Source organism: Hemitrygon akajei, chromosome 23 (assembly GCF_048418815.1).
Source record: "Hemitrygon akajei chromosome 23, sHemAka1.3, whole genome shotgun sequence".
NCBI lineage: Eukaryota > Metazoa > Chordata > Chondrichthyes > Myliobatiformes > Dasyatidae > Hemitrygon > Hemitrygon akajei.
In genome coordinates this window covers 36,693,782-36,713,148 of record NC_133146.1, presented here as the reverse complement: position 1 = coordinate 36,713,148, position 19,367 = coordinate 36,693,782, and the positions used below count along the sequence as shown (strand labels likewise).

General features: G+C 39.3%; 1 protein-coding gene across 1 annotated transcript in view; it reads right to left on the bottom strand.

The window, feature by feature from the left end:
* Positions 1 to 1,636: 1,636 nt before the first annotated feature.
* rpp30 (ribonuclease P/MRP 30 subunit) overlaps positions 1,637 to 19,367 on the bottom strand; it is a 37,232-nt gene continuing 19,501 nt past the window's right edge. The window contains exons 7-11 of the mRNA XM_073027421.1: positions 12,951 to 13,067; positions 10,708 to 10,737; positions 9,871 to 9,908; positions 6,995 to 7,074; positions 1,637 to 2,043 (exon numbers count right to left, since the gene is read on the bottom strand). Coding sequence (XP_072883522.1) covers positions 1,928 to 2,043; positions 6,995 to 7,074; positions 9,871 to 9,908; positions 10,708 to 10,737; positions 12,951 to 13,067 — 381 coding nt within the window. The 3' untranslated portion in view covers positions 1,637 to 1,927. The remainder of the gene's footprint in view (positions 2,044 to 6,994; positions 7,075 to 9,870; positions 9,909 to 10,707; positions 10,738 to 12,950; positions 13,068 to 19,367) is intronic.

Genomic DNA, 19,367 nt, shown 5'->3' with positions numbered 1-19,367 from the left:
TCAGTGCTTGGAAAGATACTGGAAGCCCATTATTAAGGACGAGGTCTCGAGGTACATGGAGGCGCATGATCAAGTACGCAAAAGTTAGCATGGTTTCCTTAAGAGGAAATCTTGCCTGAGAAGATGTGTTGGAATGCTTTGAGGAAATAACAGGCAGGGAGTGAGTGGATTTTCAGGCCACTGACATGGTGCCACACATGAGGCTGCTTAACAACAGCCTATGGTATTACAGAAAATATTCTAGCTTGGATAGAAGATTGGTTGACTAGTAGGAGGCAAAGAGTGGGAAAAGAGGGAGCCTATTCTGGATGGCTGCTGGTGACTAGTGGTGTTTCGCAGGGGCCAGTATTGGGACCGCTTCTTTTCACATTATGTGTCGAGGATTTGGATAACAGAATTGATAGCTTTGTGGCCAAGATTTTAGACAATACAAAGATAGGTGGAGGGGCAGGTATGGTTAAGGAAGCAGTGAGTCTGCAGGACTTAAATTAGGTGAATGGGCAAAGAAGTGGCAGATGAAATATAGTGTAGCAAAGTGTATGGTCATATACTTTGGTAGAAAAAAAGTGTAGACTATTTTCTAAATGAGGGGAAAATTTAAAAATAAATCGGAGGTACAAAGGGATTTGGAGTCCTTATGCAACACTGACTTGTAGGTGAATCAGTGGTAAGAAAGGCAAATGCAATGTCAGCATTAATTTCGAAAGGACTAGTACAAGAACAAGGATGTAATGCTGAGGCTTTATAAGACATTGGTCAGGCTGCACTTGGGAGTATTCAGCAGTTCTGGGCCCCATATCTAGGATTAGACATACTGGCATTGGAGTGGGTCCAGAGGAGGTTAATGAGAATTATTCCGGAATGAAAGGATTAACGTCTGAGGAGTGTTTGATTGCTCTTGGACTATACTCACTGGAGTTTAGAATGGGGGGTGGGGTTCTCATTGAAACCTATTGAATACTGAAGGGCTTAGAGAGTGGATGCTTTTGTGACAGTTGTAGCCTTCCATTTATGGCACCATCATGACAAACCTAGTTTGCATCATTTCCAGTAGCTCATGTATTCTGTTTATAATATGGAAACCATTGACACCATTCCATTCCAGTTACTTGGCTGACGATACTATCATACAATATCAAGACCAGATTGGACCTTACTTTGTGAGCATGAAGACTCAGAGCTGCATTTGTATGAATACGCTGTCTATAAGAAACTTTGGCATAAAAATCTGGTCTGCATCCAATGAACTGTCTGTAATGTAAATGCTGGACATGCTGAATAGGACTTGTAGAGCAAAACTTGGACCTAGCTATTGAACAAATGGTGTATTCAAAATTTGCCACACACATCCAGATAATTCTTTATGGTATGGACAAGTATTTCAGTACAAACAATGAGAAAGTACCTTAGAGAGGCAATGCTGCCTCTCCCCAACATTGGGTCAATGATGCCAAGTGGTTTTAAGGAAAGGGGAAAGGGGGCAAAAAGAGCATCTCCAGACTCCACCTCCCACCTTTTTCGTGATCCATCCATGGAACAGTTTTTTTGCATGAAATACATATTTTATATATATAGGAACATATTATTGCCTTAGAAATACTCAGGAAGAAACTAAACCAAAATGTGGTCCTTATTAAAAAAAAATTATTCACTATTTCCCTGTCTTATTTGTTTCCATCTTTGAATTTCTCACAGCTTGGAATTCAGAATTGACAGAATATTATTTTGAGTTAACACTGCACCTAACTGGTTGTAAAACTTAATTATGAACTCTGAAGTTCATTTTTGATGGCTGAAATATCTAATGTCAATTTAAAAAGTTACTTCAACAGCACAATGTTGTTAGATCACTATTCAGAAAAATATGGACATACTTTCATATTTGTAGAGTAAATGAAATTTAGGTAATAACAAGGTTTTCATCCCATCATCGGTTACTTTCAGTCCTGGCTTTCTTGGAACAAGGCCTTCCTTCTTCTCTATCTTCAGTTGCTGTAACTTTTCTTGTAGTGTAGATCACACCTAATGCAGTTTTCCTGGTTTCTGTATAGTAAAATTAGGCAATAGAGATTTTAATGCAAGGTCTCTTACGGAACCAACGTTGAGAAGAAGCAGCCAATTTCTATGTATTTCTGCTGATTTGCAGATTGCAATAAGACATGAGTGGGCTGAGTGTGGATCAGTGGGACTAGGTGAGTGTAAGTGTTCGGCACGGACTAGAAGGGCCGAGTTGGCCTGTTTCTGGGCTGTAATTGTTATATGGTTATATGACAATTTAGAGATGTTAAATTAAAGAGAAATTGTAGAGTCAGTATACTAATTTCCCCTAGGCTTCATATTAATTAAATTGTGTCCATAACCTCTGTAAAATATCATTCATATTCAGCCCCTTGAGTCTGATATACTGTACTCCATACAACCAGAAAAGTCTTGAGGCAACTAATTATAAGTCTAAAAACCAGATTTTTCTCATTGGACACGATTCCCAACAGAAGTAAAGAAGCTGGTTGTTGCAGTTTCCACTTTTCAAGAGTTCAATACTTCAAAAGTACTTCACCATCTACGAAATGCATTGGAAAGTTCTGAGGTTATGAAAGTCAATTTTTCTAAAACTAAAATTTTAAAAATGTATTTCAACGGCAAACTTTATTGCATTTCATGTAATAAGATATTTACAAATATATTACACACACACACACACACGCAGAGCTGTTCAGCTCCAATAACTATTTTCGCTTTTAAAATATTGACATTGGATTTTTTCAGCTAATCTATAAAACATTGTGTATCATGTCAAATCAAAAGAAAATTTCCAAAACCTGTGAACAATTTATTAAAATTAAAATCCAAGATAGTAAAGCTGAAAAAGTATTTATCCCCTTTGTAAATACTTCCCTCAGGTGCAAAACTATGCATTACCTTCCCAACTCACCTAATTTGTTCATGTAAAAAACTGGCAGATCACCCATTTTTAATGAATTTATAAGAATAAATCACCCCTCTCTTTGTAAGGTCCAACAGTCTGTTAGATTTTCATCAGGCCGAACCAAAAGGAAGACAAAACAGCATTCAAGAGAAGTCAGGGAAATGATAATAAAGAAGCACAAATCTGGGACGGACCATCTCAAAGTCACTGAACATACCGCGAAGCTCAGTACGGTCCATTGCAAAAAAGTGGAAAAAAGGAACCACGGCCATACTACCTAGGTCTTAAGAACTGGAGAAGAACGGCACTTCTAAGAGAAGCTACTGTGACGCCAAGTCATTCTGTGTGAGCTGCAGAAGTCAGTGGCTGCAACAGGAGATGAAGTTCATGGCCCTACAATCTCCACGACTTTGCACAAAATGGGTATTTATGGAAAAGTGGCAAGGAAGAAGCCCTGGCTAAAAAAAACCACACATCCTTGCCCTTCAAGGCTTTGCAAAGAATCACTTAGACAAGACTGTAAAGATGTGGAAGAAGGTCTTGTGGTCAGATGAGACTGAAGCAGAGCTTTCTGGCTCAACACAAAGCAGCATGTGTGGCATCAATCTAATATTGCACATCAGCTTGGTAACACCATCCTTACTGTAAAGTATGGTAGAGGTAACATCATGCTATGGGGATGCTTTTCAGCAGTATGGTCTGGAAATCTGGTCAGGATTTATGCGAAGATGAATGCTGCTAAATAAGAGAGATCCTGGATAAAAACTTGCTAGCCTCTGCCAGAAAGCTTAAACTGGGTAAGAAAATCATCTTTCAACAGGACAATAACCCAAAGCACATTGCCAGAGCAACAATGGAGTGGCTTCAAATGAAGAAAATTGATGTCCTTGACTGGCCCAGTCAGACTCCTGACCTTAACCTGATTGAACATCTCTGGGAAAACCTCAAGATTACTGTCCACTGTAACTAACCTGGCACAGCTTGAGCAATTTTGCAAGGAGGAATGGTCACTCTTACTGCATCCCTTTGCGCAAAGCTAATAGAGACTTATTTACAAAGAGTACTGGCTGTAATAGCTGCAAGAGGTGGTTCAACTAAGTACTGAAGCAAAGCGGGATGAATACTTTTGAACCACTGACATTTCAAGTTTTTGAATTTTTAGTTTTTCATGCTTTACAATTTTCCCTATTTTTTGGGCTCCACTGTGAGAAAAGGAGCATGTGATTCACCAATAAAAATTCCCAGTTAAATTGATCAAAGCCATTCATTTGTATGTATATACCTTATATTTTAGTGTGTGTGTGTGGTATTATATACATGACGCCCATCCCAGGGAATTTAGTTCTGCATTAAGAGACATATGGAAATCCTTCCATGCCTGCTTCCACTGGTTTACTTCCTTTCTGTTTTCATCAGGTTTTCTCTAAACCTCATTTTCGTAGCAACATCTCATTAATTGGCATCTCTGGTTTCAGGTTGTTCTATTCAGATTCCAAATTAAAATTCTACTCTTAGTACTTTCCATCTCTCTCTGGTTCTAGATACTTCTTGCCACTCGTCAGTTTCTTGGACCTTTCTCCCTTTCACTATGTACACACCCAATTCCTTACAGACCCATCTCACATGGTAAAGGCTTGAATGACCCAAACCCCCTTGTGAACAAAAAAAAAGTCAATTAGTCAAAATCCATCACCATACCGTAGTTACTTAATTCAACATATTCTTATATTGAAAAAGGAACTCTACTTCCTTCAAGTAAAAAGTGTTGACAAGATAATCATTTAAGTCCTATTTCAGGGATGTCAGCAATATACAGTGGATTCCGGCTAACTGGGCCATTGGATAATTGGGGCAGCCGCTTATTTGGGCTAACTCTTAAAGAAAAAAAAACTAATAGAGAAATTTGGTGGGATTCCCTTTGTTTATTTGAGACACTGCCACAATGGGGCCGAATATTGCTGCTGAATGGTTTCTAATTAGCATCAGTTGCGTGCACTTTTGTGGCCATTAGGCACTACACTGTGAACAGTTTTTAAATAGCGTTAGTTGAGTATGTTTGTATTGAAAAAGTAGTGATTTTTGGCACTGATAATTAGCAAGAAATAAGCAATAAGACAATTCAGAACTGATTTGCTCACTATAGTTTTAAGCATTCAGGCTTCGAGATGCCAGATGCGGCAGGGAGTGAAAATGAAACAATTTCACTACTTCAACAAGTTAGGAACTATTAAGAATTTGAAGGTTTTGATAATCACCTTGAATGTTACAATGAAAATGAAGATTTGGAGGATGAAATCATTGAAAGCATTATATGAAGGCAGTTCTTATCTACACTACAACTCTGTACTGATTTTGTTCATTTACGATCAATCAAAAGAACCCGGTAGTGTATATTGGAGAATTTCTCCGTTGAAAGCTATTAGGAACTAATGCAGTTTTATAGTCCAGTAGTAGCATTGGTAGTGTTATTTGTTCTGTATTTTATTTAAATACATAATTAGTTATTTAGTTAATCTTTTTTATACTTTTAAACTATTTTAAACTATTTCGTTAAGTTTAGCTAGTCACTTAATTGGGCCAAAGTGTACTGGTCCCACATTGTCCCAATTAACCAGAATCCACTGTATTTGCTACCAGTCTTACATCCTTGTTAAGAGTACAAAGGCAAGATTACTGACATTTCTTATTCTTGATCTGAATATTTCAGCAATATTGGTTTCAATTTCTACCTTTACTATACCGTTACAAAGACCTGTCTTTGAGCTATCTTTAACTCTTCTATTCCCCCCCCACCTTTTGGAGAAATGCTATTGACCAATGTCCACTGTAAACGCATCGATTCCCACAGCTGCTTTGATCATATTTTTTCCCAAACAGCTTCTCAGTCCTTCTTATCCATTGTATCTGTTTTAGTTCCAGTAACCTCTCATTTCAAAGCTTCCAATATATTGTTTATTTAAATCCTTAACCAAGATTTCCCCTACCGGCCAATTCAAGGAAATACTCAATTTACTGCTATTCTCATTACAATCTTACTCTCCACTCCTCAGCTCCCACTGCTTAGAACCACAACATGATTCTCCTTCCTCTCAGCTTTGTCCAGACTAATTCCACCAACTCTTCTCCTCACATGACAGTACTTTAATAGCATTGGTTCTCCCATGATAATGGTGAAAAACATTCTTCATCCCAAAGAACCATTCTTCCTTCCTTCACAGTACCTTCTTGTCCTATCAAATCCTGCCAGACCTCCATAATCTCATTCAAAGTAATAATATATTTAGACTGTTGCTGAGAACAGTGTCTATCATCAGGGTTTAGAAGGGATTGCACTGAGAGCCTCTTCTACATAAGCTAACCTCTACTTCAATGTTCTGGCCCACTGCCATTCTGAATTTATACCCTTACACTCCTACACTGTTGTGACGAAGCTCAACAAAGCTTATTGAACATCATCTCAGTATTAGATACACAACATGCAAGATAAAAACCTAAAACATTAACTCTGATTCTCTCTTCAGATAAGACAGCTCTGAGTGTTTCCAACTTTTTTCATTTTTATTTTTGATTTTCAACATGTTGCTTTTATTCAAGTTGAAATGTGGCAATCAGTTGGTTTAATTAAAGAAGAATTAACAGATTGCTAATTTGAGCACTTCAGAATTGATGCAGTATCCTATGAAAGGGAAGTCTAAGCTTAGATTATTAAATGTATCCAGCTGCTAGACGCTAGTGTACGATATTGTCTCATCAAACTGCAGGATATTGGGCTCTCTCCATAATTCCATATAGGATGAGCTCCTAGTAAAACATCCAATAAAACTACTTGCTAATATGAACTGCTGCATTTACTATCCGCATCTGATCTGGTGACAGACATTAGTCCTGGTGCATTTGCGTGATTACATTTGCTCTACCATTCTGTTTATTTTATTAATTTGAAACATGCAGACTATAAAAACTGAAATAATAATTTAGTAGAGAAATAGATAAACAAGGTACCTTAATCAATTTTGCTCAGCTTAGCTGAGTGAGTAAGAACATAACAAATTGAGTGCATTTACTCACGTCCATGCAGAAGGACAGCTCTGCAGTTTGTTGATATAGCAGCTTTGGCATCTCCTTCAGATAGGCCAAAAAGCATTCCACTTTCAGTAACTTAGTCAAGGATTGTAACTTTACGTACCAAAGCAACAAGTTTGTTCCTGTGACAAATATTTTACAAAGCAGTAGAAAAATTTGCTCTATGCAAAGCAACATTCAAAGGCAAGTTTTTCATTAGGTATTCCTCTCATGATTTACAGATTGGAGGCACCATGTATATAGTACATTATCATATTGATGACAATTATTTATTCCTGTCCTAATAGAGAAGAAATCAATTCTTTTTTGCTTCCATATTATTTTCTGTATCAAGACATAAGCAAATCAAATGTTTCCATTACAGAGCATGACTTAATTTTCATGCCTTTAACTGTTCATCAACTAACAGATATGATCTTTGAGATATCTCCTCAACAGTGCACCTTGAGATCTTATTTTTGAATTGATATCTATGCCCCTCAGCAAAACCAAATCCCCATTTCTCCCATATTGTTGGCTCCTTTGAAGGCTGTAATTACTGGATTCTAACTACAAACCAATCTATTTAATTCTCTTCTTCTCAAAAATCATAAGTAAACTGCCTTTATCAAGTTGGTTATTTTTTTAGGCTGTTGATAAGGGTAATGTGGGAAATGCAGACTCCCCACAGGGCCACAAGGGGATGGATAGTTTGAGGTGATGCACTCCTTTTGCTACCTTTTGGATTTGTGCCCTTCACATACACAGATGGGATTCTCAATACCATCCTAAATACATCTACATTTTGAATAGTTATTCCCCGGATAACTAACTGAGCACTAACCTAGGGTTGGGTATCTCGTTACAGAAGTAGATCACTGAATCACGTTCAGATGTTTCATCAACTAGATTCCTTCAATTGTGTTGAAAGTGAGGATGTTTGCCAATGATGGCAGAAAATTCAAATCCATTTTCAAATCTTAAAATTTGAAGAATACACTAAGATATGGATAATATTCAGGCATGACTTGAAAAGGGAGAAGTAACATTTATTAAGTATTAGGTAATGATCCTAGTTGGCTACAAATGACATTCAATTGTATTGATATTGCTAAATCTTCATCACCAATATCCAGAGTCACTCTGATCAGTAACTTCTGAATGAGCTACCCTGGTGTGATGTCAAGAGACATTGATATCCTGTTGCAAGTAACTTTAGATGAATGCAAGAAGTTGCATCTGGGAAGACAAATGAGAGAAAGATTTTCATAGTGAACAGGAAGGTCCAGGGAAGTTGAACTGTTATGTGACATTTGTCAAGATGCTGGTGAGGCTGTATTTGGAATATTATGCCCAGTTCTGGTCACTCTGCTACAGGAAAGAGGTCATTAATCTGGAGAGAGTGCAGGGGAGATTTGCAAGCACGTTTCCGAGACTAGAGTACGGAGAAAGGCTGAGCACAGGAGAATAAGGGGTGATCTTTATAGAGGTGCGTAACACGATGAGTGGCATTGATAGAGTGTACAGTCTTTCTCCCCCAAGGCTGGGTAATCAAGAAGTAGTGAGCTTAAGTGTAAGGAGGGAGATTTTATAAAAACTCAAAGGGCAACATTTTTACCTAGTATACAGAATGTGCTGACAGCAAGTGTTTAGGGCAAGTACTTTAATCTCCAAGTGTCATTCAAAAGGCACTTGGGCAAGTATGTGGAAAAGAAAGATTTACAGTGATATAACCACGCATGGGCACACAGGACTAGCTCAGATAGGTCTCTTGGTTGCTATGGACCAGTTGGCCCCAACGGCCTGTTTCCGTGACGTCTTATTCTACAACTTGAAATGATTTACCTCGCAACCAACTGCGTGGTACATCCGGAGCATGATGAAAGAATTCCTCATGCCTGGATGAATGCAGCTCCAAAAATGTAAATCAAGCAGCTCACTTATTATTATCACCACACCCAGCATCTTCCCATCCACATCCTTCACAATTAGCACATTGTCTGCAGTGAATGCAGCAAATCACCTTGGAGTTATGCATCAGTACTTCAACTGCAGCTTCTAGTTATACAATTTCCACCAAGGGCAGGCAGCAGGTCCAAACCTGCAAACCCTTGACACCAGATACACCCCCTCCCCTCACCCTACCCCATGACCAATTATTTTCCTCATGGGATCCCATAAACTAATACATCCTGCTCACAGCAAAATGCAGTAATTCAAGCTGACAGCCCACTAATCACTATTATCATAGCGCAATTAGGGACAGGCAACCAATACTGGCCTTGCCAAAAACATCCTATCTTGTAACTTAAAGGCAAAGTAGCAGATTTGAAGAAGGATCTGCACGCAAGGAAAGTGAGCTGTGAACAACATTAACCACAGGTAAAACAGAAAGAGAAATTGGGTGCTGAGCTGTTCAGTTTAAAAAAAAATGCAGCAGGTGATGGGTCTTGTGGGTAAAGAGAATTCAGAGAGACAGGAAGGAATGAAGAGAGATTCAAGTTTGAGACAAACTCGGGGGTGATGCCTGAAACTTTGGATAGGTAGGATAAGGAGGAGGGTCAGAAGCAGAGTGAGCTGAACAAATCAGTTTGACCCAAAACTTAAGGAACTCCTTGTAGTTTTAATTGATGCAGTCAGGAAGGAAGAGCCCAAGAAGGTGGTTTGTAATGGAGGAAAAGCCTCTGTCTTTGCTTTACATTGTAATCTGCAAATTGCTCTAAAAGTTATTTCATGAAATGTACCCTTACACACAAGAACTGAACTGAGAAGCTGCTTTTGTTTCAGTAAAGGAACATGGCTACAGATAGAGGATGCATATGAATAAACTCAATGCAAGCTGTACACCATTAATATCCACAAACATTTTTGTTAAAGGATACAAGTTAGAAATATCATATGGTCCTCTCAGTCCCAAAAACTGCAAAAAAAAAAAAAGCATTAATATTCTGACTTAGAAAACATTTTTAGCATGTAAAATTTTGGGTATTTATTACTATGGTTTGGGCAACTGAAAAGGGTCACATTTACTATCCACCTCTAATATGGTGACAGACAATAGTCTTAGTGCATTTGCCTTATTTCAACAGTGAAATATTGAAAATTTAGGTTCCAAGGGGAAGGGAAATCATTAGAAATTATTGTGCTTTGAAGTCTTATATGATTCAAACTAAAATTTTATTTCTTAAAATCAATCCAAATAATTCTGTAAAGAATTTAAGTTTTTCAATGACTCTAAATAAACATTTAAAAATTAAGACCAAATATACATTACAGCAGAAAATACTGCCCCCAGCTTTGCTGAATGTTAGAGACATTTTGGGGGCAAAGATCCAACACTGAAACACCAAAGGCTGACGCACCAACAAGACCATGCCACTGAACCAGAGGATGCAGACGGTTAGTGAGGTAGGCCTCTTCAAATCTGGACAAAATGATAGTAAGTATGGGGGAAACCAAACTGCAACATCATTAACTTCAAGAACATCAACTTATTCAGCAGTGCTTCAAAACATTTTAGAAATAACTGCTGCTGCAAGCACTAAATTGTAGTTAGCTGATTAAGTACACTGCTCCTGGTGGGATTATAATAAATAAACTTACTGTAGAAAATATTACTACTCCAGTAGGAGAAAATATTTCTGTGACATGAAAGCAAGTATAATCAAATTTTCTCATTTCTAAAGACACAATATTGGATAATAAATCATTAAACGTACCTCTTCAGTTGCACTTGACACAATTATATTCTAAAATAGTACAAACATAAATATTGTCAAGTTTAAATACAAGACTGTAGGATTTCTATACCATTGAATACACAGAAACTTCACATGATTAGCAATTTAAAGAGCTAGAGTTGTTTATAAAAAATGGTCTCCAAAGCACTCTAAGCTAATTGAAAGCTAATCGCTATGGTGATCACAGTAGGCTTTTCTTAAGTAGCACAATGATCTTAATCTAAGTGGCAACTATGACATGATAAATTTAGTATACCTAAAGGGGAAGAATGGAAAAAATGAGGCTCCATGAGTTTGATTAATTGATTACAAAGATTTAGAATCAAATAGATTAAAATACTCCAGGCCTTACAAATACTTTTGCATTTTCAAGATCTGCATATTAACAAAACACAATGCATTAACATTGTAATGCAGTTAGAACAGGACAAGATCAAATGTGAGGCAGCAAAAGTTCCAATTCAGTGCACTGGTTAATAGCAATACAAAGTAAAGCAAGGTTTAATAGAACACACAGATGATTCTGGAGCTTAATTATAGACATCAGTTTTGCTAGCGATTCAATAATTCTTCATGAAGTCTAGAGATTGGAGTGAATGGCAATGTGAGTGAGTGCCACTTCCATTCTCCTCATGTTTTTACTTTGGAGTTTTGGCCCAGTACTGGAGATGGAATATCTATAACCACAAACACTCTCATTTGCAAATTAATTTGATTTTCTTATTGCTCATGATTATAGAATGCAGAAAAACCCTATAATCATCAGCAATAACAAAATGCAAAGCATAGGCCTTTTGGTTAATGATATTATGCCGACCTATATAGACCTACTCCATGATCAATCTAACCCCTCCCTCCAACACAGCACATAACCCTGTTTCTATTGCTTCCTCAACTACCACCCCCAGTAGTGTACAGTATTTCAAGCACCTACCACTGTTTAAAAAAATCTACCTCTGAAATCTCCCCTAAACTTTCCTTCAATCATGCTAAGTAATGTCCTCTGCTATTACTGCCCTGAGAAAATGGTGCTAGCTGTCCACTCTACCTCTGCCTCTCATTATCTTATATACCTCCATCAAATCACTCCTCACCCAAAATAAACATTCTAAATATGAAACTGCAGGGTGAGAATTACAATTTAATCCAGGCAAAAAGTGCGATTTCACTTTTATTGGAAAATTGGAAATATATAAGCAAAACATTGGGAAAAGAATGTCCTCACAGTTTCCCTGCATGGAAAGTATAGCACTCTCTGTCACAGACAGTGATTTGCAAGACAACTGCTTACACCTGCAGTCACTAAAGGATTTTCAGAATTGATTCAAGGATTTGAACAATCTGGAAATTTCAAACTGGGTAGTTAACCTATTTTTTTGCAAGGTGGAAGAACAGGAAGAGAGCTTGTAAGAAGATATTATTGAAATTCAGAATGAAGAAGAAGCAAAAATGCTTTTCAAAAATGTTGGATTTTGTGGTATGTGGCTACACTGTCACGTGACATTTCCTGGTCTTAGAAGAACCAAACTGCTTTTTATTGCATTTCCATCCTCCTACCTTGTTGAAAGAGGCTTCAGTACAATGAACCACGGACTCACAAAAAACAGAAATCACTTGGACATTGTTACGTGTGGGGACAGCTTTTGCTGTCATAACTTGAACCAGATATTTCAACTCAAGCTCAAGGATCACATTGATCTCGAAGCTGTTGTGCAACGCAAAGGTACTGTGTAGGTTTAAAGACATAGGGAAAATTAAAGCAGAATCATTTCTCTGATGTTAGAATATGGTAGACATGTTTTTACACTATAGGGGTGCCAGGAAGTATATTGTGCCTAAAAGGGGCGTTGGCAAGTATGAAAGTGCTTTAGGGGGGCATTGGGCTAAAAAAACAGTTGGGAAACTGTTCTACACTATCCACAATACCACCATCCTTTGTGTCATTTGCAAACTTCTAAACCCACCCTTTCACTTCCTCATCCAAGTCAGTTATAACATGAATAAAGAGCAGGAGTCCCAGAACAGACACTAAGGGAGCACCACTTGTCACTGACCTTAAGGCAAATAGCTACATCTACTATCACCCTCTGCCTTTTGTGGGCTAGCCAATTCTGATTCCAAAGCAGCTTCTGAAAGGATGCTCGAGTAAAATTGTACACTTGTATGAGCTCCTCCATATTCATCTCAATTAAACATTGAGACATCTGAATAACACTCCTTACCTTTCCTTTGCATACATTTATCAGGCAGATTCCATTTGAAATGGTGTATCTTCTTAGTGTGGAATCATTAATAGCAGGAAAATATGTTATTTCAAAATAGATTCCTCTTGCAATAGCCTAAAACAAAAGTAGAAAATGGCTAATTAAGATGACAACCAAATCCATCAGCATTTTCATTGCAGAGGGAGCATAAAAAAGGATCCACTTTTCTCAAAAATCAATGACTTAACTCCTATATTTTCCTCAAACCAAAAGCTGTAGCAGTGGGCTGGATTCCATTTGACCCAGCCAGTGCTTTATGATCAACGCCACATTAACTTCCTGAGGCCACACATATCCTCGTTTCCTGCCAGTGCTGGTGCTGTATTCAATTGAACAGTGGAGGAGAAGCAAGCAGCAACTGGGATAAATCAGATAAACTTATCAGAAACAAAATGCTGGAAGCTGCCCTTGTCTGTCATATGTCTTCTGAGCTGTCCAATTAATACAAATCACCCTGCCTTGTTCTCCATGTGCCTGCAATATTTCTCCTGTAAATATTTATCTATTTCCAATTTGACAGCAACCAGTTAATCTGTGTACACAACATCATGACTGGATTCTAAAGAGTAACCATTCAATGGCTCAAATCTTCTACTGAAAACTTAATAGCAATCTCCAACTACTGCTATGCCAGTCAAGTCCCAATTTGTTGCCTTCCAAATGGCCTTACTGAAGTCCACCACAGGCACTGGTCTTCAAGTCAGACACTGTTTTAAAACAGCTACACTGTTTGCTTATTGCACTACCTTAGCTAAAAATATGGATCACTGAGCCCTCTTCCATGGCAAGTAGGACCTGTACAAACCAGACTGTTTGCATCTGAACTGGAGGGAAATCAATATCCTCACTGGGAGGTTTGAAGGCAAGAAAGGTGGTATAACAAGCACGACCGAGAGGAAAGACAGCAAGGAACAGGTTAATAAACCTGGTGAGATCGATAGGCTGAAATGTGTTTATTTCAATGCGAGATGAAGAGGATGAACTTCGAGGCTGGATCAGTACATAGGTACAATGTCATTTCCATTACAGAGACCTGTTTGTGTGACGAACAGGACTGGTAGCTCAAAGTTCCTGGTTAGTTTTATATGTGATGGGGGCGGGGGGAGGCGGGGAAGAAGAGATGGAAGGATTACACTACTGAAAAGAGAGAATGTCTCAACAGTTCTCAGAGAGGACGCATTGGAGGGTTTATCCACAGAGGCAATTAGAGTGGAGTTTGGAAATTAAAAAGATTTGGTTATGCTGATGAGATTATACTATAGCGCCATCTCTCCGTCCCACCCTTCTCAAAGCCATTGAGAGTGGAAGAACATATTATAGAAAGGTGCAGAAAGAAATGGGTTGTCATGGTAGGGACTCTCCAGTATTGACTAGAACTTCCTTAATACAAGAGGCTTAGATGGAGCGAGATTTCTTCAGTGCATCCAAGAGGAGTTCTTGAAACAGGGCAGAATGTAAAACAACATATATATATCTAGTGTGCCTAAGACTTTTGCACAATACTGTCTTTGTCAATGTACAGTGGACAGCGAATTGCAATTTGGCGGGAGCAAAAGATGTTGGGAATGGTGAGGGTGGGGGGCTGCAGAAAAGGTGTGGGATAGGTGACAGAGAAGGAGTGCCAGGGTTTTGGGGGGGGGGGAGCATGGGTGCAGACACACCCAGCCCTGAGACACCAGGTAAGGTCATTTGATTCCAAACAATTGGTTTATTGATCATTACAGAATGTCTCTCTGGTGCTTCCCACTCCCTCCCCTCTCCCTTCTGCTATTCCCAACCATGTTCTCTCTTCCCATTCAGTCCACAATAGAGACCCACATCAGAATCTGGTTTATCATCAGTCACGTATGTCATGAAATTTGTTTTTTTTTGCAGCAGTACAGTGCAATAGATACAATCACTACAGTACTGTGCACAAGTCTTATGTAATCTAGCTATATATATGTGCCCAAGAGATTTGCAGAGTACTGTAGATTAAAGGTGATGTGAGGAGCAGGTCTCCCTCAAATTTGCTTTTAAAAACTCAAGAAGCGGTAGATACTTGGAATGGGTTACTAGGGGGTGTACTAGCAGCAGTGTTGTGGAGCTTAAGAGGCCTTTGGATGGGCACACTTATACAAAGGGAATGAAGGACATTTATAGTGTAAATTGGTATCAAGATTGGCACAACCCTGTGGACCAAATGTCTGTGTGCCCAGTGCTCTACTGTTCTACTTTCCAACTTTTACATGGCACTTTTCTTCCTTTAAAAAAAAATTAAATGCAATTGCTGAACCAACAGCCCATGTTTGACAATTACATTTATTGCTATAAATTTTGAATGGACATTTTAGCAGCTGAACCTCCAAATATGTACAAAATTTATTTTGTGATAATCATTTAATAGAAACATTTAGAACTTCACAATACAGGTTGAGTACCCCTTAGCTGAAATTTCAAAATCCGAAAACCCCCAAGCACTGACATGCCATCACAAATTGAAAACTCCACAAGGTGCTGGGAAGGCTCCCAGGCGATCCCCAGCACTCTGTGTACCACCGACAGTTCTGAGAAGTCACCTCACATATGTAAGGAACTGAGGTTAACGAAAAATAGAGAAACACTGCATAAAGTTAAAAATGAAGATCTTGATCATGTATTGAATGAGTAGCTTCTTCAGCAGAGTGAACATATGCTGCTCTAATGGTATGCTGATCATGAGACAAGCAAAGATCTCTCACAACACACTGAAAATTGAAGATGGTTGTTTCATGCACAAAATTATTAAAAATATATCAAACTACTCCCCTCCTGTTGTAGTTGCTGTGGAATGGGTGGCTGTTCGAAACTGATGGTGGATAACCCAGTTAAAGATGCAGTCGGGGGTGGTCGTTCAATTCCGACAATCTCTGGAGGACCGAGCTCCATCACGTAAGACTGTGCTCCATCTGCAGACTGTTCACTCTGTGAGCTTCACACTCGCTGCACATAAGCTGTGTATGTAACGTAAATGGATTTTGTGTTTGGACTTGGGTCCTATCCCCAAGATATCTCATTATATAGATGGAAATTTTCGAAAATCTGAAACATTTCTGACCCAAGCATTTCAGATACGGGATGCTCAACCTGTATCTTCTTTTTCCTGTATGAATCAATATGGATTATTTAAAACACAATAAATGCTGGCGCCTTCAAGAGAGTGAATTCAAGGAAAACATCTGGTCTGAACGGAGTACCTCTCCGAGTACTGAAGATCTGTGCTGACCAACTGGCTGGTATATTCATGGATATCTTCAACCTCTCGCTCCGGCAGTGTGAGGTACCCACCTGCTTCAAGCAGGCTTCAATCATACCAGTGCCAAGAAGAGTGTGATAACCTATCTAAATGATTATCGCCCAGTGGCACTGACATCCACAGTGATGAAGTGTTTTAAGAGGTGGGTATTGAAGCATATCAGCTCCTATCTGAGTGGTGACTTGGATCCACTCCAATTCACCTTCTGAAGCATCAGGTCTATAGCAGATGCTACCTCTTTGGCTCTTCACACAACCCAGGAATATCTGGCCATTGGGATGCTCTTTATCAATTACAGCTTGGCATTTAACACTATCATCCACTCTAATGAGTAAACTCCAAGACCTGTGTCTCAATAACCCCTTGTACAATTTGAAGCAGGATTGCCTCACATGCAGGTCCCAGTCAGTTCAGATTGGCAAAAACAACTCCTCTACAATGTCCATCAGCACAGGAGCACCACAGGGATGTGTAATTAGCCCCCTGCTTTACTCACTTTACACCTATGACTGCATGACTAAGTACAGCTCCAACACCATATATAAGTTTGCTGATGACACTACTGTTGTGGGTTGTATCAAAGTTGGCGATGAATCACCAATACAGAGGGAGATTGAAAATTTGGCTGTGTAGTAACAACCTCTCACACAATGTCAATAAGACCAAGGAACTCTTTGTAGACTTCAGGAAAGGGAAACCAGAGGTCCATGAGCCAGTAATCATCGGAGGATCAGAGTTGGAGAGGGTCAGTAACTTTAAATTGTATTATCTGAGAGCATCTGTCCTGAGCTCATCATATAAATACTACTGCAAAGAAAGAACAACAGCACCTGTATTTCCACAGGAGTCTGCGGAGGTTTGGCGTGTCATCGAGAACCTTGGCAAACTTCTACCAATGTGTGGTGGAACGTGTGCTCACTGGCTGCATTATGGCCTGGTTTGAGCGGAAAATGCTATAAAAGGTAGTAAACTCAGTGCATTATATCATGGGTAAAACCTTCCCAAGCATTGAGCACATCTACATGAAATGTTGCTGTAGAAAAGCAGCAACCGTCATTGAAGATCCTCACCACCCAGGCCATGCTCTTTCCTCGCTGCTGTCCTCAGGTAGAAGGTACAAGTGCCTTCGGATTCGCACCACCAGGTTCAAGAGCAGTTACTACCCTTCAACCATCAGGCTCTTGAACAAAAGGGGAGACCTACAGTCACTTAAGAACTCTTTTATCTTGTTATTTATTGCTGTTTATTTATTTTTGCATTTGCAGTTTGTTGTCCATTGACCCTGTTTACAGTTACAGTTCTATAGATTTGCTAAGGATGCTCGCAGTAAAAGAATCTCAGGGTTGTGTACGGTAACATGTGTGCACTCTGATAAAGTTTTTTTTTATCTGTACCAACAGCACCATCTAAAGGACGCTTTTAGTTTCTATCTGCATATTTCTTTTTATTTAAAATACACTTAAGTGCATAATAAATAAAATTAAATACAGCTCTTCTACTTTCCCCAGATAGAAAAATGCAAGTCACCAACAGGATTGCACTATGGTAGCTTGTCTTGACATTTGATCTCTTGTCTTCCCATTTGGAACTACGGAATGAACTCCAAAGCTTTAAGGTTTCTAATGGGTTGATGACAAAACAGTTAAATATTTTTACACAAAATCTAGTTTTTGATTCCCTATGCTCTTGATATAGAACCATAGAACTCTACAGCACAGTACAGGCCCTTCAGCCCTCCATGTTGTGCCAACCCATATAATCCTTAGAAAAAAGTACTAAACCCACACTACCCCATAACCCTCTATTTTTCTTTCATCCATGTGCCTGTCCAAGAGGCTCTTAAATACCCCTAATATTTTAGCCTCCACCACCATCCCTGGCAAGTCATTCCAGGTACTCACAACCCTCTGTGTAAAAAAAACTTACCCCTGATGTCTCCCCTAACCTTCCCACCCTTAATTTTGTATATATGCCCTCTGGTATTTGCTATTGATGCCCTGGGAAACAGGTACTGACTATCCACCCTATCTATGCCTCTCATAATCTTGTAGACCTCTATCAAGTCCCCTCTCATTCTTCTATGCTCCAAAGAGAAAAGTCCCAGCTCTGCTAACCTTGCTTCATATGACTTGTTCTCCAAACCAGGCAACATCCTGGTAAATCTCCTCTGCATCCTCTCCATAGCTTCCACATCCTTCCTATAATGAGGTGACCAGAATTGAACACAATACTCTTAAGTGCGGTCTCACTAGAGATTTGTAGAGTTGCAACATGAGCTCTCTACTCTTGAACTCAATTCCCTTGTTAATGAAGCCTAGCATCCCATAGGCCTTCTTAACTACCCTATCAACCTGTGCAGCGACCTTGAGGGATGTATGGATTTGAACCCCAAGGTCCCTTTGTTCATCCACACTCTTAAGTAACTGACCATCAATCCTGTACTCAGTCTTCTGGTTGTCCTTCCAAAATGCATCACCTCACACTTGCCCGGATTGAACTTCATCTGCCATTTTTCTGCCCAACTCTGCAGCCTGTCTATATCCTCTTGTAACCTTTAACAACCTACAGCTCCATCCACAACTCCTCCAATCTTCGTGTCATCTGCAAACTTACTCACCCATCCTTCCACCTCTACATCCAGGTCATTTATAAAAATCACAAATAGCAGGGGTCCCAGGACAGATCCTTGCGGCACTCCACTAGTCACTGACCTCCAGACAGAATACTTTCCATCCACAACTACCCTCTGCTTTCTTCCTTTAAGCCAACTTTTAAGCCAAACAGCCAAGGTTCCACTTATCTCATGCCTCATAACTTTCTGGATGAGTCTCTCATGAGGGACCTTGTCAAATGCTTTGCTAAAGTCCGTGTAGACCACATCCACTGCCCTACCCTCATCAATTTCTTTTGTTACCTCTTCAAAAAACTCAATCAGGCTTGTGAGGCACGACCTTCCCTTCACAAAGCCATGTTGACTATCCATGAGTAGACTGTACTTCTCCAAATGCTCGTAGATCCTATCCTTAAGAATCCTTTCCAGTAATTTGCATACCACCGACGTAAGACTCACCAGTCTATAGTTCCCAGGTTTCTCCCTATTA